We start from the raw sequence: 26,326 nt of genomic DNA, 5'->3' as shown, positions 1-26,326 counted from the left end.
CCATATCATATTTTCCGTAAGGACAAGAGTGTATAAATGAACACACTGGGTCTGACCCATAACCAGTCCAGTCCAGCATTTGAGAGCAAGACAGAAGAGTAAAAAGAGGAGGCTCCTGAGAGGGAGTGAGGACTTTAAGAAGTAGTCCAGGGAAAGACTGGTTTTCTAACTTACATTTATAAATTTTCTGTCTTGTGCTCTTTGCTTCTGTTTATTGAAATCCTTCCCTGTCTTTGAGGCTCAGTACACGTGCTGTCAGGGTTCACTCAGATACTACCTCCTCCAGAAGTCTTCTCTGATCTCTTCACGTAAGTCTTTTCTCCCTTCTCAGCTTTCCTGACAGCAGTTTGACTAGCCCTCTCTTTTGCCTCTGTCACATTGCCTGAAATATCTAATTGTATATATTTCTTACTTCCATTCTTCTAATCAGTTATAAGTTTCATAGGACATTTTTTTCATCTTTTTAAATCTTTTTATCCCTAGAGTTAAAACAATGCTTTGCCCACTATATGTGCTAAATAATTTTGGAGATGACTCACTTTTTGAATACAGAATCAGAAACATAGACAGAGTAGCAAAATAAAGAAGAATGAGGTCCTACAGAGAACAGAGGCCAGAGAGGCAGAGTTCAATGAAATTCACCCTGAAGTCAGGGGATTATTGATCTCGACCTGGGAGAGACTTTGGAGTTCATCTATTCTTAACCCCTCATTTCCCAGATGAAAAAACTGAGTCCTGTGGAGGATAAGTGACTTGCCAAACATCATATAGGCAATAATCATCAGAGACTGAAAATGAACCCAGGTCCTCTGATTACACCCTCATTGTAACACCTGACTCCAGCACCTACATTGGCTTCTATGGGCTTCCATTACATGCCATTTGAACCACTTGCAATAGCCTCAGAGAGATACAAGCAGTAAGTAGTTTACAAAGATTTGTTGAATTCTTCTTTTTTGACTCCTGCTTCTTGCCTTAAGCTCTGGGATTGTACTGATATAAGCTTGGAGCCAGAGCAAGGACTTCTGCAAGAAAGCCATAGAACTTGGCCTCTTGAGGACCCCTCCCCAAGGGAACCCGTGCTCCACACACACATCTGAATGTGTTTGTAGTTTGTGCTTTTCTGCCATTATAAATCTGTATGTGTGTTCATGTACATGTATGTACACATGTTTCTGCGCAAAACATGATGGGGCTGCTTTATGGAAGCATAGAGGTCCAAGAAGCAAAGTTGAAAAAACAATGGCCTATTTAATTACTTTGGCAATTTTATGATCAACTTCTGGTCTCTTTCAGGGGAACCACCTTTTATTCAAGTTTGTGTTTGTCACTGGGCACATTTTGGTTGATCTTCTGCCTTCTTCCCATTGTTGATTTAGCCTTAAATTTCACAGTGTGCTACACTAAAACTTTTTGGAGATGCTTTTAGGTTACATGAATGAATGAATAAGCAGACAAATAAATAAATCTACTGACTGTGTATTGACTTTTATATTATCAGCCTCCTTGATAGAATATTTTCAGCCCGATTTAAGGCTGGTTAGGTACTCAACAGTGGGAAATAAAATTTCTTTTCCAGTTAGTGCCCTGACAATCTAAACCACTTGAAAGGAAATTCTCTAAATTTCACAGATGTTTTTGTCACCACAGCACCATAGTGCATAGAGTGTGACTGACAATTTTATAGTTAACCTACCTCATTATTGATGGGCAGAACTTTTCAGGGTTTCTGATCCTTCAGCCTCTCGTAGTCATTTTTTTAGTGTGTTTGTATGTGTGTGTGTGTTGTTATTTTAAATGTTTCCCATGGATGGATTCCATTATAATACTTTCGTTTACCTCATTAATAATGTGTTCTGGGCAAGGGATGCATATTTCCCCCAAAATTCTTTATTTACTTCTTTCACATAAATTTTTTTTAAAAATTCCAATTCCAGTTACCAAATGGAGAGAATGATAGTGTTGAGGTACATTTTTTAAAAATATGTAATCTTGAAAAGGGTTCTACTTTTCCTAATTGTTCAAAATTCCTGATTTTAAAATGTATACATTCTACCTGCTCTTTTTGTTATTATCCTGAGGTGAATGATGTTGTGAGAAGATTAATTTGCAAAGACTCCAGACATGTCAAAAACATTAAAGGACAAAAATCTTTAAATTAGAGAATTGTGGAATCATCTAATCATAGAGTTAAAAAGGACCTTTGAGGGATATCTAAGCCAACTAATATTTAAAACTTTAATCTTTTCTATATTCTCTCCAAGAAGTGAACCCCATCCATTACTGTAATGACAGGGAACTCATCATAGATAGAGCCAGACATTATATCCTTAATTGTTATAAAGTGGTTTTGATGCTGTTGAGGTGAAAACTGAGATGGGAGTAAGGGGATGTGGTTGGCTCTCACAGGCTTTTAACAAAAGACTGTAACTTCTGGTTTGGGCAGCTAGGTGGTGCAATGGAGAGCTCTGGAGTCTGAGGTTTGTGAATTCAAATTTGGCCTCATGCTCCTATTAGCTCTGTGACCCTAGGCAAGTCACTGAACCCTATTTGCCTCGTTTCTTCATCTATAAAATGAGTTGAAGAAGGAAATGGTAAACCACTCCAGTATCTTTGCCAAGAAAACCCCGGATGGGGTCATGGAGAGTCGGACATGACTAAAATGGCTCAACAACAACTTCTGGCAGATCCTACCAAGATGGAAGGGCATTGAATATAAGCCCAGAAACTGGATATGTGTTTGGCATCTGGGAATCAGCTTGGTTAATTTCAGAGAGGTACATCACCACATCACTGGCCAACAGGTGTTGGGTTTTTATTTTGTTTTGTTTTTGTGGGGAACTACAGTGTCTCATAAAAAGTGTCTTTTTATGACATGTAGGATAATCTGAATTATGAAAGGAGTCTCTAGACACCTATGCAATTACAGATATTTTGGCATGGTGAAAGATAAATCCTTATCTGTTATGCTATTTTGGAGGTTTCTTAAAAATGTGAAAATGGAAAAATGTCAGTTGTGTAATGTTTTAGGAATCCCAGCAGGTTTTAATGTCCATAGGAAATCTACGAGCTTTTAAAAATGTGCCCTTTTAGTCCTGTAGATGGAGAAAACACAAGATCCAATAAAAAATTCCTATTTGCTGAGTTGGTTGATAGAGGAGAAGTGCCAACAGGGCAGCAAAAAGGAGGCTGAGGATAACAGTGGTGAACTTTGATTATTTCACTATTTTGCCACAATCAGGCCCTATTTTCCTTCACCTCAGGAGGATGATCCTCAAGGCAAATAGAACCTGCTGCCATGTTGTGGACAGCTTAGGAGGGATGCTGCTGCTCACAGTGGTTGCCTGAATTGTGGTATTATGTGTTTTGGAAAAGGACTGACTCCTTACTGACCTTTTTGGAAGTTCTGTATATGCTAAAGAAGGCTGAGCTCTACCCCTGAGATCATCATTTTCTCAGTGGAGAGAATGTTCATACTGGAGCAGTAATTGGTTTGAAAAGTGATCTCCACCAGCTCATGCTACTTGAAGTGATTCCTTTGAGCACTGCCTCTCCGACACAGCCCTCCATTTCTTCCTGTGATACACTGATGTTCCTTTTTATCCATCTGTATATTTCCTTTTAATAGACTTCTCAGCATATCATCGAAAGCCTGCAGATTCATCATACTGAGTTCAATGTATTCCCAACAATTGCTCTTTCCTGGGCGGCAAAATTGAGCCATGGATGTGGAAAGTGAGCACAGAACAGATTGAGCCTCTAATAGTTTGTAAGGACAGAAATGCTTCTTGAATTGAATTTAACTGAAATGAAAACCAACCATTGGAAAATTAGCAAAACAGTGAAGACCAATGGACTGTAAACTTGCCCCTAACTCTAGGCCACAGATTTCTTTTTTCTTTTGTTATTGTCTTTCTATCTTGAGCACCTTATGTGGCAGGTGTTTAACATAGATTTACTTATTGAATTCAATTGAGTTGTATCTAGTATACAGTTCATTAAGAAATTATATGGATAGTGGGTAGAGTGCTGGATTTAGAGTCAAGAAAACTAGGGCTCTGATCTTGCCACTGACATTTAATAGTTATGAGACCTTGTCCATGTGTCTTAACATTCTTAATCTCTAGTTCCCAAATCCCAAATTAAGGGGATAGGAATAAGTGGCCTTTGAGGCTTCTTCTCACTTCAGATGTATGATACCAAGCTATGTAATTTCTTTATGCTTCAGACTATAATAATAACAATAGCTAACATCCATTTGAGGCAACTAGGTGATGCAATGGTTAGAGTACTGGCCCTGGAGTCAGGAGAACCTGAATTCAAATTTGACCTCAAATACTTACTAGCTCTCTCTTATAGATGTACATGAGTGTATATGTTTATATACAGACATAGATACACAACTACATACATTATACATGGATGTGTGTGTAGCCCTTTAGCATAGAACCATGGAAATGTGCATCATCCCTACATATTTGGACTTTGCTTGGGTCACATGGGACCAGTCTGCCCTTTGGTTTCTAAGGTCTGGAGCCCCTCTCCTTATACAATGAGTGGAATGAAAACATTTGGATTAAGGCTAACTGACAAGTCAGAAGATCAGACTCAGAGCCAGATCTAGCCCCCAGGTAGATACAGAATATGGTCACTGCCACTGGGGGCCACATTCTGACTACAAAGAGCTAGAAAAGTTTGGTCAAACTGGATTCATTCAGTTTGCAAAACCATTGTTTGCCAAAGTCTGGGAAGTGTTACAGATGATATTTCTAGCAGTCTAAGTTCTAGTTTTGTCATTCTCTTCACTAATGTTACTTATTTGCTTTGAAATAAAGTTAGTAAAATACCAATGATCATTTGAAATATGGGCAGTTTACATACCTTAGTAGTAAAGAGTTTTCCTATCTTTCTATCTGTTTCTCTCTCACCTTATTTTATATACATTGCACATAATAGGCATTTATCAAATATTCTTTAAATGAATATATTCATTTATCTCTCTGTATTTAGTTCAGACTCTAGTTATTCTTTTTCATCTTCTGATGTATTCCCATTTTCCTTCTTTCATTTTTTCTCCCTTTTTCCTGCTCTTTTTCTCTTCTCTCCTTTTTTTTTGTCCTCTCTCCGTTATGTCTGCTTTTTCCTCCTTATTGTCTTTGGCTCATGTGGTATGTGTGTGAAAAATAATTTCATACTCTACATGGAATAAGGATACACATAATTAATAAGGAAGTCCTTAGGTTTATGAACATACTAATCTCATGGATGAAATGATGAATTGGAAAAATATACCTCATACCTATTGATGGCTCTAATAACATTAATGGATATTTTACCATATTTTCAAATGTGACTAAAACATTTTATACAAAATGTACATTTTGAATTTAGTCCTAAGAGTATTTTATGTTGAGGAACTATTAAAAAAATTTGAACTGAGAAAGGATAAATAACAGCATCCCTATTCCCAGCAAGTTTTATGGGTAATTTTTGCATTCAGAATATGATATCTTCAAACTTCATTTTCAAGCTGAAGCTAATTATGGGAGATTCATAGGCCAAATTCATTGGACTACGAAAAAAATTAAGCAGATTATTTAAGTCTTTCTTCACCCATGCGTTAAATTTCAAGGGAAACTTTAAAGGAGGTTGTTATTTGGGTTGCCAGAGCAGTCTGCTGATGACTCGTGCCCGAAATAAAGCTCTAAGTGTCACAGCTTAGATGATATAACTACATGCAAAGGCATTTTTTTGGGGATGCCTGTGACTGCATTATCAACTATACAGGAGTTAAAAGAGTTGTAGGAAATGGAGATTTTCTTTAGAATACAAAGATTATATCAAACATACATACACACATGTATATGTGTGCTCATATGAGTTACTTAATGAGTTAATTGATCAATAGGGAAAGGGCTATACCTATCTTTCTTTAATTGATTGATTGAATGGATGTAATGCATACTGGGAACTCAGATGATGAACTTCCTTTATTAATGCAGCTCAACAGTGTCTTTGTAACTCATGATCTTAGAAAGTTGCTAGCGTCACACAGCCTGTAGATATCACCTAGGTCTTCCTGACTTGGAGGCCAGCATTCTATCCATTGCATAATGAATGAGTTAATTGTTATGTATGCAATTATATATCATGACATAATGATATCATTATTAATATAATAATTGCATCAATTATTATTATTACCTTTTTTTTCAACATACCTGCCTTTGAATTTCCAGCCCTTTGTAAACTCTGGGCATTTCATTTCCTTCAGGGTTTCCAGGAGAGTATAAAATCATGTTGGAGCTGTTGAACCATTTAAGGTTACTGAGCTTTAATAGTGGGAATGATAGTTCCAATGTTTAAATAGCACCTACTTAGCATGTTGTGAAGATCAAGTTATAATCATCTTTGTATAGACAGTCTATTTAGTTTTCTTTTGTCTTCCAGACTCACTTTAAGATTCTAGGATCATAGATTTGAACCTGAAAGGGACCCCAGAGGTTCTCTACTCAACCAGATGAAGAAAAAGAGAGGACTAATGTGAATGTGACTTGACCCAAGTCAGACCGGTAGTAAAATAGCAGAGGATGAATTCCAACTCAGGTCTTCTAATCCCAAATCCAGTGGTCTTTCCACTGCATCATGATGGTAACGTGCAGAAATTCAGAATAACTATTTCCAGAACGTGACTTTAAGAGGGACAGCCAGGCCAACTGTGTCTCATTCCTCTCTATTCTGCCCTCTGAACTTTCTCTATCTTCCCACCGACATCCACTCCACATTTCCCCTTTCACTTCTTTGTGTATGTTTTCTTCCTCTATTAGATAAATGTAAGATTATTGAGGGCAGGGATGCTCTTTTCTTTCTCCCTCTATTAGTATTATTCCCCAGTGCTTAGCACAGCACAGTGCTTAGCACGTACGTTTTTGTTGACTGACTTCATTATCTCATTGTTGACTTATTTGGAGCTTGGAGTCTACTAAATCTTCAGATCTTTTTCAGACCATTTAGTAATACCTGCTCTCATCATGTCTTGATGAATCTGAATTTTTAACCCAAATATCAATCTTATCCCCTATCTTCATTGAATTTCATCTTCCATCTTGAAAGACTAATGAAAGTTGACAGTGAAATGCCACCCTTCTGTGTACAGAGATGAGACTATGCTACATAAAAGCAGGGCATACAAACTCATAAACTTGGGATTCATAAAACAGAACATGCTGTGGCTTCAGGGAAAGGAGTAGGTTTCTAGATGTTGATTCTCTGCTTAAAAATAATACTGCCCCAAACTCTTTGACACCTACTGGATTCATGCTGGAACCGGGAATGACCCAACCTACCTGCAGCTCTGATGCCATGAAGACAATAAATAACAATCAGTCAGGCATGCCTTCTTGCTTATAGCTTATCATGCGAGTGCCTGTGGGCAGTAGCCTTGTCTTCACATGGTGCTACTTCTGATACGTGAGTATATGAGATGATAACAGTTTGATTTAGTTTAAGTTGATGGATGGAATCAAAGTGAAGGCTTTTTCCCTCTTCTGCTTCACCTCCTTTATTCATAATACTACAGGATCCTCCATTTTCTCAGTGGCTTCTCCCAAGAGTCAGATTTTCTGTGTATTGTAGAGATAGCCTTTACATTTGAAGTTGTTGATAGAAAGAAAAGGACAGAGTAACTTTTAAAATCTTTCCAACAATACCAGCCTCCCACAGTAGAATCCTTCTAGAATAATCTCTGAATATAATTGGATAAATTGTCTTTCAAATCAAGTTTAATAAAAGAAAGACGAACTTCTCATTCTCACTATACTGACGTGGATGAGAACATCCTGAGGTCCTTGAGGGGGAGGCAGATCTGATTTCTATGTGACAGGTTGAAAGCATTATAGCAAAAGATGAGACCACTTATCAGTTTGTCATTGTGACATCTTATGGTGACTTATACTTTGGCAAGAATGCCTGTGGTTTTTCTGAGTCAGAAGTTAAATACAGGTTTATGAGTAGAAATAGCACTAACAAGGCAGCAGAAATTTAATGTAACTCATCCCCTGGCCCCATTGTTTTATTTTTTTAAAATCTTTATAGTGAAAAATAAAAACAACAGGGTTATTCTTCTAAGACATACATACATACATACATCTGCCTCAATCACAAACGTCTACTTGAGAACCATTTCCAGATTCTGTTAAAAAAATATCATATTTTAAGATGGAGGTAGTATGTGTGGGGTTGGAGGGGTGATCATAGAAGCAAATGGCTAAAGAATTCTTTTGGTCAAGTTATTATTTAAACTAGATCAGTGGTTCTCAAAGAAGGGTCTAGGGAGTCATGAGAGTCCCCAAAGACAAAACTATTTTCACAAAATACTAAGATATTTTAATTTCTAATATGATAAATATTGATAGTATTGACATAAAGAGAAACTCTTTTGAGGAAGGGGGGATCATTAACAAGTTTTAAGAGTATAAAGGGGTCCTGAGATAAAATATTCCTGAGAACTGTTGCACCAGACTGCTAATTATTAATAAAATATTTAAAGATTTCTCAGTATGGTAGCATAATATATAATTCACATTCATGTAATTGTGTGTATATGTATATATATGGAAGCATATATTTCTATTGCATACGTATACATATGTGTTTATATATGTATTGTGTGTTTAACAATTGAAGTTTATACTTCGGAAGACCACAGTAGTCAATCTAGTCCAATTCATAAAAGAAAAATAATCCCTTCCTAAAACAGAGCTGTCAAGTGATGACCAGTTGATTCCAGCTGATTGTTCTTTTTTTTTGAAGTTGTGCTAGTCATCATTATGGTACATGGAAGAAGCTATGGGGCAAGGGATACAGGAAAACTTTCTTTTTGGCTTAGAAAAAAATATTTGACCTCTTTGGGTTGTTGTGTTTGTCCTTCATTTTTGAAGATGACCATGATATCAGAGAAATGATGATACCACTTGCACTTGACTTTGTATTGAGTGAGGGAGGGCTGTGCAGGTCACCAGCCTCACTTTTTTCTCCTGAGCCATCTGGATCCAGTGACCAGATATTCATCAGAATGACTGGAGACAGCCCAGCAAGCAGTGGGGGTCCTTGGCCTTTTCAGGTACTCACTTAGAGGAAGGTAGCTCCTATTGACTGAATAGGCCTCTTTAAAAAGTAGTCAGAGAATGGTCCTTGTAATGAGCAAAAGAAAAAAAAATAACTAAATGAAACTGGGAGGGAAAGAGCAACAGTTACTATTAATGATCACTCTAAGCCAGCCGTTAAATGGAACTTGGTCACTGAAAATGAAAAGCATTTTTACCAGAGGCCCATCCGTGTACTCTGCCTGAAACTGAGGTCTACAGTGTCTAATAAGCATTGTAGGCGCACCCACAAATATCCAAGGACAATGTTCTCTCCACTTGTAAAAAAAAAAGTGGGGGGAAGTCTTACTTGATCTCTGAAGTCTCCTCCAGCTCCAAAATTCTGTGAGTCTACGTAAGATTGGTGAAGAGTTTCAAACTGACGATTGTTTTACCAAATGCCTTTACTGAGAGTCCTTGTGATATAATGGGTAGAGAGCTGGTGCTGTTCAACTCTGTCACGAGCAGCCTGTTACATACTGGCTCTGTGACCCCTTAATATGTCTCCCCCTAATAACCTCTCAGTGTCCCAGGCAACTTTCTACAACTTTTAAGTTGTAGAGAAGGTGCTGATTTCAGAGATGGAGGAAATTTCTTAAGGAAAGCTACTTTTCACCAAAGAAATCACAGATTATTTTTTTCAAACAGATCACACACATAAACAAGACACCAACACACATATATGCATGTACATATGTGCACATGTATACAAATATCATCATATTATACATATGTATTGTTTATTATACCACCATGCTGAGAAATTTTTTAAAATATTATTAATAATTAAGTCTGGTACAGCAGTTCTTAGACATATTTTATCTCAGGATTTCTTTAATACTCTTAAAATTAGTTAATGATTCCCCTCCCTCAAAAAAAGTTTTGTTTATGTGAGTTTTATCAATATTTGTGATATTAGAAATTTAAACATCTTAGTATTATTATAAAAATAGTTTTGTCCTTGAGGACCCCCTGTGAACCTCAAGACCCTACTTTGAGAACCATACTGGTCTAGAGATAAATAACAACCTGACCAAAAGAATTCTTTAGCCATTTGCTTCGATGATTCGCCCCTTCCCACATGCCACCTCCATCTTACAATGTGATCATTTTCTTAGCAGAATCTGGAAATGCTGCTCAAGTAGACCTTAGCGATTGAGGCAGCTGTCCCAGAAACAACACTAGTAACATCACATTGTTTCTTTAGTAATGGACATGTTTCATGCACGTACATTGAAGATGTTGGGGATATAGACATAGAATACTGCATATGCCACCAGGCATGGTCAGAGTATGGTACTTACTAGCCATCTGGTCTCTCTCTAATTTTAGTTACAAGGAATGGATAGAAGGTGATGGAGAGAGAGAAGGGGTGTATTTGGAAATGAACATACTTTGAAAACAGATAGTATCAAAAAAGTAAACCAATGTAAAGTTTTAATTTTTAAACTTCAATAGCTGATGTCATAAGTAATATAAAGTAGTCTTTAACTTTTTCTCACAGCTGGTCTGAATTTCAGTTCTCTTGGCTATATTGCACACTTTACTCTCTCACTTATTATCACTAGTTTGCAATAGTAATTGGATCTGAAATGACAATATATTAGATATAGTTGAATGTTTCTAGTGTTGGTCTGTACATGCAGAATGGTCTAAGGGACATGGATCATCAAGGCAATACATGATTAAAAAAAAAAAAAGACCACTCACAAGGGTAAGGGGCAACAGGTGGCCAGTCTGAAAAGCCACAGAAAATGTAAGAAGACCTGGATGAAAGCATCCAGGATACTGGATGGTTTCTCTGTGTAGAAAATGTGAACAAGGAATGAAGTGAAAAGAATGCTACGTTTGAAGTTTTAGAGGCTCTGAGTTCTGATCTTGATCCTTCCACTTAATAGATGTATGACCTGTGGGTAAGGTTCTTGACCTAGTCAAGTTGTCAAATTGCATTCATTAAGAGGGTACTACACATTCCAAGAGCTATGATAAATTCCAGGAATACAGAGGAAGATAAAAACTTGGACCCCACCCTCAAGGATTTCACATTATAAAACAATGCAACTTGATGGCAGCATATGAAAATTGTAGGGGCATGTACCAGGAAAAGGAATTGCTTGAAATGTTGAGTCTACAGAATCCACCTCCAAAGAGGTAAATTTGTACCACTCATTTAAAAACTTCTCTGAAGTTAATTCCTGTATAACATTTTTATTTTAATTTTTAATTTTACTAAGAATAAAATTTTTTCTTTACCTTCCACTCTTTTCATTGAACACTAAACAAAAGAAAATATGCCTAACAAATATGCATAATCAATAAAAAGTAATATTTTCCTCAAGGTTACCAATGATTGCTTAATTGTTCAATTTTAGGGCCTTTACTCCATCCAGATGCTCTTTGATCACCTTCTTCACTTGGCTCATTTCTCCTTTTTCGATTTTTTGTGGCATAACTTAAACTTGATTCTCCTACTGTCTTGCCGTTCCTTCTTAATATCTCCCTTGCTCTAGGTGCTTATGCTTGTCACACTCAGTAACCATGTATTTCCTCTGAAATTTTGTCCTGGGCCCCCTTCTTTTTTGCCATATGCTGTCTCACTTGGTCATCTCATCAGCTCCCATGGGTTCAGCTATCATCCTGATACAGAAGATTCCTAGGTCTATAAATCCAGCTCTAGTCTCTCTCCTGAGCTCCAGGCAATTCCCAAACTGGATTTCCCATGGGCATCTTGTACTCAGCACATCCTTATCTTTAGCCCTGTATCTTCCCATCTTTGAAATTTCCCTTTTACTTTCCAAGGGCATAACCATTCTCCCAGGCTCACAACCTTGGTGTCATGTTCAACTTCTTACTCACCCTCCTCCCATGTATCCAATCTCTTACCAAATCTTGTTAGTTTTACAAAATCTCTCATATATGTCTCCTCTCCAGCCAGGCAGCCATAGTCCTGGTGGTTCAGGCTCTCATCACTTGATACTTGGACCACTACAATAGTCTCCTCAGTGGTATCTCCCCTCTCCAATCCATCCCTAACTCAGCTTCCAAGGTAATTTTTTTTTTCTAAACTGAAGGTCTGATCATTTTCATTCACATGATCTCCATTGGCTTTCAGACACTTTCAGGATCAAATATGAAGTCTGGCTGTCAATCTCTCTCCATCTCCCTCCCCCCTTCTCTCCCTTTCTCTCTCCCTTCCTCTCTCTCCTATTCTCTCTCTCTCTCTCTCTCTCTCTCACACACACACACACACACACACACACACACACACACACACACACACACACACACATACCCTTTTTGGTTGATTTTGCCTTTTAAAAAAAAATTCTAATCATTCTGACCTTTGAATAACTTTACCTAAAATAATAAACTGCAGTTAGGGGAAAACTTTTCAATATTACTGGATAGCTTCATAGGTAGATATATAAATCTTTACCCCGAGAGGATTTTTCCATGTTGCTATGTTACAGATTACAGTCTCCATGCCTGGGAAAAATGTTGTATACACTGTTCTAATTTTAAGAAACAAAAACAACTACATAATGTGCTTAATCTATCAGCTGATTTACTTCAAAGTGAAAACTGCTAATCCAAGGCTGAAGTCACCATTTTTAGACTTGCCACACTCCAAGTCTTTAGCTTTGTACTTTTTGAGTTTGCAGACACAGCCTGTCTGAAAAATCAATGTTGGGATGGGGGTGGAAGAATGGGGGATACAGCTAAGGTTTCGTACAGAGTCAGCTTAGCCTGGGTCATTCAAAAGGAGGAGGAGCAGGGAGGGGAGATAGACTGCTGTTTTTCTGCACATAGAAAAGGTATGAGATCAGCTCTTTTTTTTTACCCCTGTCTTGTTTCTTTAGCTTATCTCTGGGTGACAAGGTTTTGCTAAGAGGGGAAAAGAAAGCAGCGCACACTTAGACTGACACGTTTGAAGTTCTCAAGAAAGAAAGGTGGCTCTTTAATATGATGGCAATGTGAATCTACCAGACAGGTTGCCTGGGGCCTTAAAAAGACATTCTCAAGGCTGCAAAATATTGGGAAGAATTAATAAGCTACTTTCAAAGAAGAAAGCAGATCTATTTGGGATCAGTGTGGTTTAGTGTAATATTTTTCTACCTTCAGTATAGTCTTGTGTGTGTGTGTGTGACAGACAGAGAGAGAGAGAGAAAGAGAGAGAGAGAGAGAGAGAGAGAGAGAGAGATGTATTCAGAATACAATTCTGGATCAAAAAGTTTGTCCTGAAGAGAAGAAGCAATTGGTAAAAGTTACCAAGAGGAAACATAGCATACATCTTTCTTTTTTTCTCTTTCTTTTCCTTCCTTTTTTGTTTCTTTTTTATTCTGTTTATCTGTCTTCCTCTATACTGCCCCTCCTGTTACAGCTGCTCATAGGTTTGACTCCACTCTGGTCAGCCCAAGAGCTTTGACCTGTGCTATTTGAACTGGACTGATTTACTCCTCCTTAAGCAACTTAGAGACCCCCTCTTCCAGGGTATCAGCATTTTAATACTGGACTTAGTGCAGACCCCAGATCAGCTTAGCCCATTGTAGCTCAGAACTCTCAAGCTAAAGAGATCCTTGAACTTCGGCATCCCTTGCAGCAGAGATTATAGGTGTGTACTGCCATGCCTGACAGTTCTTTTGATTTTCAAAGAATCATAGAAATGTAGCAATAGAAGAAACCTCAGAAGAACAAGGGAGTTAGACTAGATTATCTCCAGGTTACTTTCTAGCTTTGCCATCTATGAAATGGCATCTGTCTGAGTATTTTAAATTCCATCCTTTCTTAAAGAGACAGATGTACTAAGCTTTGGATAAACTCAGAATATCTCATTCACACCTGAGATTTAATAGTTTAGTAATATCTTTAAAATATGATTATCTGGATTCAGTCACTCATTTTCATGAAAACACCCATTCTCACAGTCATTTTAAGGTTCTTTTTTTTTAAGTGGTCCAGCACCTTTCACAGTGTCTTTAATATAATAGGTACTTAATAAATGTTTACTTATTGATTAGTTTCCTTTTGACAACCTGTGAAGTAAGTAACAAAAAATATCATTTCCATCTTATACATAAGACAGTGATCTGCCTAGGAACCCATAGCTAAGGATCAGCTGAGTAAGACTATAAATACAGGTCTCCTGATTCCCTGTCCAGCATTTTTTATGATGTATACGCTGATGCCATGGAGTAATGGATGTTTCATGTTGCTGAAACTGTCTGTTCTTATGTTCAGTGAATACATACTGTAAGAAAAGCATGGATATAAATGTATACGATCACCTTCATAAGATACTGTGTTCTTTAGAAAGATAGAAAGCCGTAGAAATTAAATGTGTTTTACATGCTAAGATACCTTTGAAACATTCTTCCTCAGGATTTCATATTTTATTTAATATGCTTTCCTGTAAACACTGGCTTCCTCTATTAAGACTGTAATTACTTAGAAATCACATTAGCGCTTTGAAGAATTTTTTAAAAGCCTGTTACAATTTCATTAAATTTAATTTAATTCAGACTCTCTTGTCTGAAAGAAAATCTCTTTGTATTTAGCAGATCTCATTCTTATCAGGACAGCAGACTGTGGGCATATGTGAGCGAATTAGTTGTAGAGGTTCTGGGGAATAGAGAAATCCTGAAAAGACTGGTGAACCATTCTGCTGATTAAGAGGTATAGATAGAAGAGGTAGAGAAAGGATGCAGATCTCTCTCCCTTCTCCTTTTTCCTCTTACTCCATCTCCCCTTCACCTTTTTCCTTCTTGTTCTTTCTTTTCTCATTTCACTCCCCCATTAGGGAAAGGACAGGGATCAGATGGAGAGATATTGTTATGGAATAGTTACATCACACTGAAATACAATGAAACAATGTCTGGGCTGAATTTGAGGGAGCTGAGGTTTCATCTTTCTAGATTAGTTCTGACATCTTAACTAAGGAATGACCAGCCTATTGCAGTGATATCTATTGCATCAGCTGCTCTAGGGTCCTGCACACAATTGTAATATAGGTAAACCACATCTTTGTTACCTTCTCACCTTACTTTCTGAACTGTTCCCACTTCGTCCCTCACTCTCTCTTTGCTCAGTGATATCATCTGGATCTCTTTCTTTCTAGTGATCCACAGCTGCCTTTCAGCTCTAAAATTTCTTTCTCATTCTCTGCTAATCTTTGTCAAAATTCCCCTTGTCTAACTGCTATTAATATGAAGTAGGTATTAACTAAGATAATCCATCCCGAAGTATGAATGAGGTTTAATTGTGGGGGCAGGACTAGATAAGGGAGAGCATTTGCATTTTAAAAGAAGAATTTATCGTACCTAAATGTTTTTCCTTTCCAAGTTTTTTGGTAGGTCAAGGTGGTAGGAAGAGGGATTGAGGAAGGGGGAGAGAATAAGCATTAATTAAATGACTACAATGTGCCAGGCACTATGATTTATAAATTGTTGTTGTGTTCATCTTTCATTTTCAAAGAAAACCATGACATCAGAGAAATGATGATATGACTTGCACTTGACTTTGTTTTGAGTGAGGGAGGTCGGTGCAAGGTTGCCAACCTCACTTTTTCCTCCTGAGCCACCTGGGTCCAGTGACCAGATATTCATCAGGATGACTGGAAATGGCCCAGGATGCAATGGGAGACCTTGGCCTTTTTAGGCTGGCCCTTTCAGTTGCTCACTTAGAGGAAGGTATTCTTTAAGAAGTAAGCAGGAATGGCCCTTTTAATGAACCAAAGAAAAAAAAAACTAAATCAAGCTGGGAGGGAAACAGAAACTGTTAACTAATGATAATTATTCTAAGCCAGTCATTAAGTGGAGCTTGGGCAGGGACCTATTGTTGTCTAGTCTATGGGCTTCAGAGTCCACTGGATTTAAGGTTTTGAGAAGAGGAAGGAAGAAAGGGAAGGAGGGAGTGAGGGAGGAAGGAAAATCATCTAGCTAGTAAACCCCAAAGGAAGGGGAGGGAGAGACAGAAGGGAAAGTATGAGCTGGGTTACCCAGCTACCTGGGTCCCCGCTCAGGCAGCTTGGTCTATTCCTAGTTTGTGTTCATTCCTCGTTTTCAAAGAGGACCGAGGACCATGACATCAGAGAAATGATGACATGACTTGCACTTCACTTTGCTTTGAGTAAGGGAGGGCTGTTCAAGGTCACCAACCTCACTTTCTCATCCTGAGTCATCTGGGTCCAGTGACCAGATATTCATCAGGATGACTGGAGATGCCCCTGGCTTTACAAATATGATCTTATTGGGTAAATCCTATGAGGTAAGTGCTATTGTTTGCCCAATTTTACAGTTGAGGAAACTGAGGCAGACAGAAGTTAAGTGACTTGCGCAGGATCACACTGGCATCTCAGAACACTGCCACTAAAGTGAGCCAGAGTGTTTTCTTGGTTTTTGAGTTAACTGGTATTTCCAACAACCAAGCTATTAAGACGATTCAACTAAACTTACTTCCCATAGTCATGCCCAGAGAGCTAGGATTCCTTGAGACTGTCTGAATTTGTTTCTCTATACTTTAAAATACTTTGAAAACAAGTAGTTTATCAAGTGTGTATGATAACTATAAATACTTCTAGAAACTTAACTATTTGTCTTTTTTGTGGGGGATCTATTTTCAGTTGTTTTTTAGTTGGAACAGTTATTGTTCAGAAAGCTTGACTGAAGAACTCTTAGGGGAATTACACAAGATAAAGGATGAACTGAAATAGCTAGTTTGTAGAAAGTAAACTGGTGAGTTGGTGTCACAAAGGTGAAAGGTATCTCTGTTTTGATTCTTTACATATTGATGGTGCTTCGGTGGCATGTACATCAATTCGATTAACCAGAATATTTGACTAACTGGAGTCTCATTCTCCAACCCTGCTGAGTGATTTGAGAGTATCTATAGGAAAGGGGAAAAAATTAGGGAAAAAAGGTTGATTAGAAAATGAAGCCATTATCTCACCTGGAGGGTAATATTGTGTATTAAGTAGTGTTTTGAATAACATTTCTGGCATTTACAAGGTTATTTAAGCTTGAGATTTTATCATTTCAAAATGATACTGATTTGTGGGTAGACAGAGCCTTTCATCTACAGGCTGCTAACTGCTGAGCAAAAGTGGAGCCTCTATATCAGCTTGGGAAACACACACACACACACACACACACACATACACACACACACACAGATGGTACAGGGAATAATTAGTATTTGTGTAATGTGATGGTCTTTCTCTCTCTACCAAAATCTCAGTACTTAGAGACACTTAATATATACTGTCTTGATTTAAATTTATATACAGAGTATTCCAAAAGCCTTAATGCAGTTTTAAGCTATTAAGGCTTTTAACTGCCTTAAGACTTTTAGGATGCCCTGTATGTAATTGGCTCATTCCCTTGCTAAATGTTAACCTCATTGAAGGGGACAGACTGTGGACTGTGTCTTGTTTAACACTGAAAATTCATCTTCCACTCCTCTGTGTGTGTGTGTGTGTGTGTGTCTCTCTCTCTCTCTCTTTCACACACACACACACACACACACACACACACACACACACACACTCATGCGCACACACTCTATGCAGCTGGTGGTGCAGCTGACCTGGAGTCAGAAAAATCTAAGTTCACATCTAGCCTTACGCACTTATTAGCTGTGTGAACCTGGGCAAGTCATTCATCCTTTATCTGCCTCAGTTTCTTCAGTTGTAAAATGGGCATTTTAATAGCAACTACCCCTGAGGGTTTTTGTGAGGATTGAAGGAGGTAATCTTTGTAAAGCTTCTGATCCAGTGTCTCCCACCTAGGAGAGGCTTAGCAAATGCTTGTCTCTTCTCTACCCTCCAGTGCCTAGCATATTACATACAGGGTACTTGGTAAATATTTGTTCAGGGGATTAACAGATTCATATTGTCCTCCAGATTCAGAATTGTGACTTTGTTCCATTTTGTTTCCTTCGATTTCAGCATTCATCTGTCAAGTATAATGTACTATAGTAGGAAAGAAAGGAAGACCAAATTTAGCCTATTGAAATCACAGAACTGAAGAAAATTTTGGTAATAAGCATTCAACTAATTAATTCAGAAGGAGAGAGGAAGGATATGCAATTCTGTCATCCTTACAAACTTTCCGCACCAACAATGATCCCCAACTTTGTGCATAATTTAATAAATAAAGTTTCTAGGAGGTTGTCCAAGGTCATATGGCTGGTGTCAGAGGCAGGATTTGAACCCATTTCTTTGTCCACTCCTCCTGGCTATCTCAGTATTTCAAAAGGTAGTCCCTAAAACAATGAATTTTCACCATCATTCTACACTTTCCAGTGACAGTTTTACCCTAACAAGAACTTGATGCTTTATGTAAAATTTTGCCAAATAATTAAAATATGCCTCAATTAGATTGTTTAGTTGATATTCCTAAAACATTGATCTGCCCATGTTAATCCCTCTACTCAGAAATCTTCACTAGCTCCCTATTGCCTCTACAATAATAAAGAACTGTTATATCTTCACTGTAATTAACTCTTAGAGGTTTTACTTAAATAAATCTCTCATTTTTCCTCACCAGAATGTGTTTAATTTGGATGCTTATGTTCTATCCCAGAGAAATTTAAACCTTGGCATGGCCTGTCACCTGAAAAGTCTGTCATTAAGAGTCTGATGGTGAACAGTATCTCTTTTCTAAGTACCAGCTTGGATAAATTTTGAGGAATTTATCTTCAGATTGATCATAGACGCGGCAGTGAATGCTTCAGCCATAGCCACTCTTAAAAGTCTCCCAGTAAAATGGAAAGAGGTTGTAGCCTCCATGGGTGAAGGAAGTTCCAACACAAATGAAATCATAAAGTACTTAAAAAGGCATAAGAATTCTGTCTTTTCAGAATGATTTGACACAAATACGATGAAGAGAGGTAGCATGGGGTAGTCGAGGGAGAGCCACCTTGAAGTTTGGAAGATCTGGAGTCAAATCCCAAATCCTGCCTTTGCCCCAGTTTGACTGCCGGATGCTGGACCAATCACTGAACTCTCTGTGCCCCAGGCAACTCCCCAAGACTTTTAATTCGGAGTAATTGCTGGCAGTATTCAATAGAAAGTGTTTCTTTAGGTGAGGTTTACAATAACTTATTGACATGTTAAAAAAAGAACAAGACCATTAATAATATTTCTTAGAGTATAGTTTGATTTCTTTGATTTTCAAATTTTGACATCTGATCACATTTCCAGACCCAGGAGATTCTTATCTAATCGTGGATTCTGTCAAACCCCTGCTTTTGTTATTCATTCGTTTCAGTCGGATCCTACTTTTCATGACCCCATTTGGGGTTTTCTTGGCAAAGATACTGGAGTGATTTGCCGTTTCTTTTTTTAGCTCGCTTTACAGATGAGGAAACAGAGGCAAACAGGGTTCAGTGATTTGCCCAGGGTCACACAACTGGTACATGTCTGAGGCCATATTTGAACTAAGGAAGATGAGTCTTCCTGACTCTGGGACTGGCACTTTACTGTGTCACCTGGCTGCCCCAACCCTCTGCTAAATACCAATAATTTGGCTCCATAATAATAGCTTTTTTTTTTAAATTCTCTTCTAGGTGTACACTCCGATTCATTGAAATACCCTGATTCTCTCCTGAAATTGGCTTGATTCCAGCGTTTACCCTGAGCTACTTTTGTAAAGTCAGAGCTCTGTATAATGTTGGCTGAAGCATTTTTAAAAAAATAGGTGTCAGATGATGAGCAGAAAGAGACAGAACAGTAGGCAATTTTATTTCACTGATGTGGAGTTATTACAAATAAGATATAAGTATGCAGTGCCTTATGACATGTTTTTCTCAGGAAACTTAACGTGTTAAATATTAACTATTCAAATCCTCTATGATTTATTTGTTTGTTTATTTTTAATCCATCTAATTTTCTTTTAGATACAGACTGGCAGTTTGTATCTCACTTTTAAGAGTTTAGCTTATTTCATGCTCACTTCCATAATCCTCAAATTCAAATGTATTCAATGAAATCTGCTTAATATCCCCAAGACAGGGAACTGGATTTGAAGAAAAGTAGAGCATGGGCCATCATGAAGTAGTTGATGTTGAATCCCTCTTTAAGGCAAACATGGCTCAGGAAAATGATATGTTTAAGGGCAAAGGATATTCTGGTAAATCAAATATAATAGGTATTTGAGAACTGAGAAGTACCCTGAAATTTGTAGTTCATGGGGGCAATCATGGTCTCTGAACTGTAAATCCTAGGAATGCAGAAATATCCTCGTGTTACTCATTCAACTTTACCAAACACCTAATATATATAAGGGTGGCTAGGTGGCACAGTGGATAGGGTGATGGGCCTGGAGTCATGAAAACTCATCTTTCTGAGTTTGTCTGGTCTCAGATACTTATAACTCTGTGACCCTGGGCAAGTCACTTGTTTGCCTCGGTTTCCTCATGTGTAAAATAAGCTGAAGAAGGAAATGGCAAATCACTCCAGGATTTTTGCCAAGGAAATCACAAATGGGTATGCAAAGAGTCGAACATGACTAAAAAAACAACTGAACAAATGTGTGTAAAACCCTGTGGTTGAAAGGGTTACCGTACTGGTCTCCTCTAGATGTCTCAGACTCAGTGTATCCAAACCAGAACATATAACAGTGTTCCAAATTCATTCTTCCCCAAGATTTCCTCATTGTTGTTGAGGTTATTACAATCTTTGCAGCCAGCCAAGTTCATAGCCTAAAGTCATCATTGAATCTTCCCTCTCCTTTGTCCCAAATACCTAATCAGTTGCCTGGTTTAATGATCTTATCACGACAGCATCCTTCTCTCCATTCTTATAGCAGTGCCTGATTTGAAGTTCAAAGCAAATGCTTACACGTCCTGGGGTGCCAGACCTGGACTATTGAATAATCTCCTAATTGGTCTTACTGCCTTTCAGTACACCCTTTATAATGTTGCCACATGAATAGCTCTAAAACCACGGCTCTCACTATGCCATTCCCCTACTCAAAAATCTTCAATGGCACCTTGTTGTCCCTAGAATAAAACAGACTTCTCAGCTTGACATTTAAAGCTCACCATGCTCTGACTCCCAATGGCTTTTCTAGTCTTGTTTTACATTACACTCCTTCATAATACTCTCCATACCAGTCACACTAGACCATGAGGTAATCCCCATACATGACATGCCATGATTTTCCTCCAAGGCTTGTCTGAAGTAGCCTCCCATATCTAGAATGCACTTCCTACTCACTTTGGCCCTGTAGGATCCCCTTGCTTCCTTTAAATCACTGGATACAGAGTAGGATATCTCTTCAATATCCTGCTTGACATTTCTTAGCTGTGACCATTGGCAAGTCACAACCTCCCGGGGCCTCAGTTTTCTCATCTGTCAAATGAGATAATAATAGCTCCTACTTTGTATGGTTGTTGTGAGTACTAAATAGGATGACTTGTGTAAACCTTGTCATCACCATGGTCATCACCTCCTGCAACAGGCTTTTCTTGTTCCTCCTAGTTATTAGCACTCTCTCCTTGCAATTCTTTTGTATCTACTTGTTTGTTAATAGTATATCTCCACAGTAGAAGGTAGTTTCATAAAGGGAAGGGACCACTTGATTTTTGTCTTAATATCACTAGTACCTAGAAAAGTAGTTTACTTGTGGTATGCACTTAATTAATGTTCATTGTATTAAGTTGAATTCAGTGGATTGAGAAAAATATTGGAGTTTTGAGCCCAAGTAAGAGAATAATGGTGCCATTAATAGAAAGAAGATGTCAGTAGGAGAAAATAGGGTTTTGTTTGAGACATTTTCTTTTAGACATAAACATAAGTGGAACATGCAATTGGATATTTCCATCAGCCAGTTAAAAATGCATGACAACTTTGGGAGCAAGGTTAGAGCTAAAGGTACAGATATGAGTTGTTTTTGTTGTTTTACCAAGAGGTTCTGGTGGAAGTCTTTATAATGGATGAGATTGCCAAGGAGAAATATAGAGAGATGATAAGAGTAAAGGATAAATCCTTAGGAAAGGAAGAAGAGAAATTAGCCAATGAATGAACATGGAATTAACATGCCAGCTCCTACAGGGAAGGGAAACTGTGCAATTGCTTCCCCAAGGCCTAGCATAGTTCTTGGACGTAGTGAGGACTTAATAAATACTTGTTGGATTGAATTAGAAGAAGAACCAAGAGTGTGCACATGGTGGAAGCCAATGATGAAGAGTTTCAAGTGGGAGAAAATGGCAAACAATGTCAAATTTTTCAGAGAGGTCAAGGGAAATGAGGACTGAGAAGAAACTGGATTTGGTCATAACAAATAAAAAACAATTTCTCTCAATGAGAAAATCTGAATATATGAAAAGATGAGTTAAGGAATAATTATTCACTTTACAAAAGAGTTCTCTAGTGTCCCAACATCCTTAAATTATTGGAGTTTTAAAATTATAATTTATTTGTGTTGTTTTTGGAACATATGTAATATATCCATTAAGGCATTCTTGCAATTATTTTGTAAACATTTAATTTGTTATCTTAGTTCTTGAGTAGATGTAGTTCCTTAACTATTTTTGTGCTAGGTAAATGCCCTAACAACTTCCCTGAATGGATAAGTAAACTAGGACAGTATGAAATTTCCTTCCTCAGTATTCCTTAATAATTTCAGCAGTTATTGGTTTTAAGAAATTTGCAATTTGGAGGGTACCTCCAAAAAGAGTTTTTACCCTTTCTTTTTCTTCAAATGAAATGGAAAACAATTGATCCATTAGCATTAATAACCTATCAGCCTCTTCTCCTCCAAGCCAAACCTCCTCCTTTTAAACTTCCTGTCTTTCCCACCCCTTCTAATGTTTACTGTCTTCTCTATACTCCCATCAGGAATAACATTTAGACCTAAACATTTCTTCAAAGACTCAGTGACCTTTCCCCATAGTTCGGGGTCCACCGGCCAGACTACGAAGTGTTGATTTTTAAAAATGTTGTCATTTCTCAACCAGTCTCCCAAATCAGTCTTTAGGTCAGCAATTTTACAAATAATGGACTGTGTTGCCTTCCCCATTTAATGTATTTTTGGCATGAATCATAGTACTTTGGTTGCTTTTTGCAATATAATATTGTTCCAGGGCAGAAAGTGAAATATTTTCCTTTTCCGGTAACTTAAACATTTGGTACAGCCATTAAATGCAGCAAATCATATAATAGGATATACTATTGTTATTGGCAGTGACCTTATTGATTAATTACATGCTGACCCTTTTGACAGCTTCCTACTGATTTTATTTCCAGAACGATTAGTTCCAGCGTTGTTTATATAGTTGGAATAAAGGAATTCTACGATAACAATACTGTTCTGGAAGACTATACATTTGAGTAACATCAATTAACAAACCATTTTGGAGGAAAGTGCTTATTTACCATTTCACAGAAGAGAAGGAATGAAGAGAAGGGCAGAGAAACCAGACCATTTAGCAAATCAGAAGGACAAGTGAGCTGAGTTGCAAATTTTGTAAATTTTGCTTTATCAGGCTGTACATCTGCTGAGGTACAATGGGGACAAAGAAATATTTACAGAAAAAAAAATGCTACAACAAATTGCCCACAGTGTATAATTATTTCAGATCACTCCCTAGTCTCAGTCAATAATTTTAAGGATGGATATATACCCATTTTCATCATGGCGGATAGAGCAGACCAAAGGGGTATAATATGCTATCTCATGTGTGCCTTCATAATGAATACTTTGTCAAAGGATAGAGCCATTCATTGAACTTTATCAAACATTTATCATGTGTATTGGACCCTACTACGTCCTTAGAGGGAATACAAAGTTAGAACTGCTTTCCTTTCAATCTGGTAAGGTGTGACATGGGTGTGGTGGAACATTCCTTCACTTATTCACTTATTCATACAACAGATATTTGCTGACCACCATTAAGTTTGAAAAGCGCTATGCCAGACTTTGTTTCAGATAGTTACAAAGATGAGTAAGAAACAATCTGAACAGTCTTTGCCTTCAAGGTGTTTATAATTACTGGGGAGTAAATGTATTTCCCCTTCCCAAATTTGGATCTCTGACCTTCTTTTTAAATTCCTAGAACAACACTAGCTAGGCACCATTACCCATCAATTTAATTATAATCATCTTACTCCATGGAACCCAAATTTAGTGTGTGTGTGTGTGTGTGTGTGTGTGTGTGTGTGTGTTCAGTTTGTTTTGATCAACAGTTTCTTCTTGAATGAGTTCTGATAGTCTCTTTCTGACCAACATACACCCCATTTTTTTCCTCTCAAATCACAATAACAAAGATGTGACATGTGTAACCATGGTCTAATTGAGGCTATTCATATTGTTGTCCTGCTGTCTATTTCTGTATCAAGCACAGTTTGTCATAAAAGGATGCTTAAATATAGGAAATCAATCTTGTACCAACAGCAAGTATAATGCTTTAGGCATTGAACACCAGCCTGCTTTAACTACACTGATATGAATGAATGTCTCCATGCCCCTATTCCATCTAATTGACCGATATTCCATCTCCGTGAAGTCCAGACTCATCTCCTCTCCACAGAGCCTCTTTTCATGATTCGTTCCTTTGGGGTTTCTCTGTGCATTTCCTCTAACGTCATTTACAACAGTGTCAGAGTCTTCTAAGAAGGCAGTTTCCCCTTATCAGACTATCTTCAGAGATTCAATTAGTGCAGACAGCATAGTATATCCTATTCTGAGAAGAAAAGACACTAAATAGATGTCTGAACTTGGACAAGTCATGGTCTCCCCTATGCCTCAGAGTCTTATATATCAAATGATGGGTTTGGGTGAGATGACTTCTGACATCCTTTCAGAATGCTGGTTCCACTGTCAGAGGACCTGGGTTCAAATCCATCCTCTGGCATTTACCTGTGTGACCTTGGGTAAATCATTTTACTTTCTTGGTTTATATACTCAGTTTCCTCATATATAAAATGAAGAGATTATACCACATGACCTCTAGGTCTCTTTTAGCTCTTGATCAGTGATCATAAGATATGACCTCATTTAACTCCCTTCTCACTCTGAAACCCATTGGGAAACCATTTCAATGCTGTCCTCTCCTCTCAGAGGTAGGATATTAGTGACAGTATTAGTATTATTTCAGCTGTATCTGACATACTTTATTTTTTTCTCTTTGAATAAATGTATTCACACTTCTCAAAGATACCAGAGATATCTCTATCCCTGCTGCACTTTAAGAGGGTAGAGGATGGGAGCTGACTTGTACAGGTCTTTTATACTTTTTAAGCCAGTTCAGGGCTCAGATTACAGTATTATTTCATATAAGTGAGAGGCATGGACTTAGATAGGTAGGGTGTGACAAGAGTCAGGCTGCTGAAATACTTCATTATACTCTACTCTACTCTACATAATACATAATATGTTGATTGGTTGGTTGTTGTCCTTCATTTTCAAAGAGGACCAAAATGACATCACTGTGATAAAGTGAAATTTCAGTGTGTCCAACTGTTGCTGATCATACCAATACAAGCTCAGAATGCTCTACCACAGATTGGGCACAGACAGTCTGTGTGAATATTTGGGGTGGATACTTCAAATTTGTGCATCCTACCTTTACTTTGTGCTGCTTCAGTTCTGCTTTGCTCATAGAGCACAGTACCCTTTCTGATGTGGGCACGCCATGCTGAGCAGTCCTATACCAGTATTCCCCATGTTGTACAGTCAAATCCAAAGTTCTTGAGAGAGACCTTGGGAGTGTCCTTGTATCGCTTCTTCTGACCACCATGTGACTGCCTGCCCCGTGTGAGTTGTCCATAAAATAGTCTTCTTGTCACGCATACATTTTTCATTCGAAAAATGTGGCCAGCCCATTTAAGTTGCACTCTCTGAAGCTAGTTTGAATGCTTGACAGTCAGCTCGAACAAGGACTTCAGTGTCTGGTACCTTATCCTGCTAGGTGATCCTCAGAATCTTCCTAAGACAGTTCAAATGGAAGTAATTCAGTTTCCTGGCATGACACTGGTAGACTGTCCATGTTTCACAGGCATACAACAATGAGGTCAGCACAATGACTCTGTAGATCTTCAGTTTGATAGTAAGTCTAATGCATCTCCTCTCCCAAACTTTTCTTTGGAGCTTCCCAAACACTAAGCTAACTCTGGCAATGCGTGTATCAACTTCATTGTCAATGTGTACATCCCTGGAAGTACACTAACAAGGGAAATGAACTTA

At 37.9% G+C, this 26,326-nt stretch overlaps 1 protein-coding gene across 4 annotated transcripts in view; it reads left to right on the top strand.

Moving 5' to 3' along the window:
• Positions 1 to 26,326, top strand: part of FAT3 (FAT atypical cadherin 3) — a 765,373-nt gene that overhangs the window by 401,344 nt on the left and 337,703 nt on the right. Inside the window, exon 5 of one of the 4 annotated variants that reach the window (XM_072611403.1) lies at positions 19,707 to 24,309. The exons of the other annotated variants lie outside the window; for them this stretch is intronic. Within the exon in view, the coding sequence (XP_072467504.1) occupies positions 19,707 to 19,759 (53 nt within the window). The 3' untranslated portion in view covers positions 19,760 to 24,309. Of the gene's footprint in view, positions 1 to 19,706; positions 24,310 to 26,326 lie in introns of those variants that run through there. 4 annotated transcript variants of the gene reach the window in all.

The sequence above is a fragment of the Notamacropus eugenii genome, chromosome 5 (genome assembly GCF_028372415.1).
Source record: "Notamacropus eugenii isolate mMacEug1 chromosome 5, mMacEug1.pri_v2, whole genome shotgun sequence".
NCBI classification, from domain to species: Eukaryota; Metazoa; Chordata; class Mammalia; order Diprotodontia; family Macropodidae; genus Notamacropus; species Notamacropus eugenii.
This window is presented reverse-complemented; position numbering and strand designations above follow the sequence as displayed.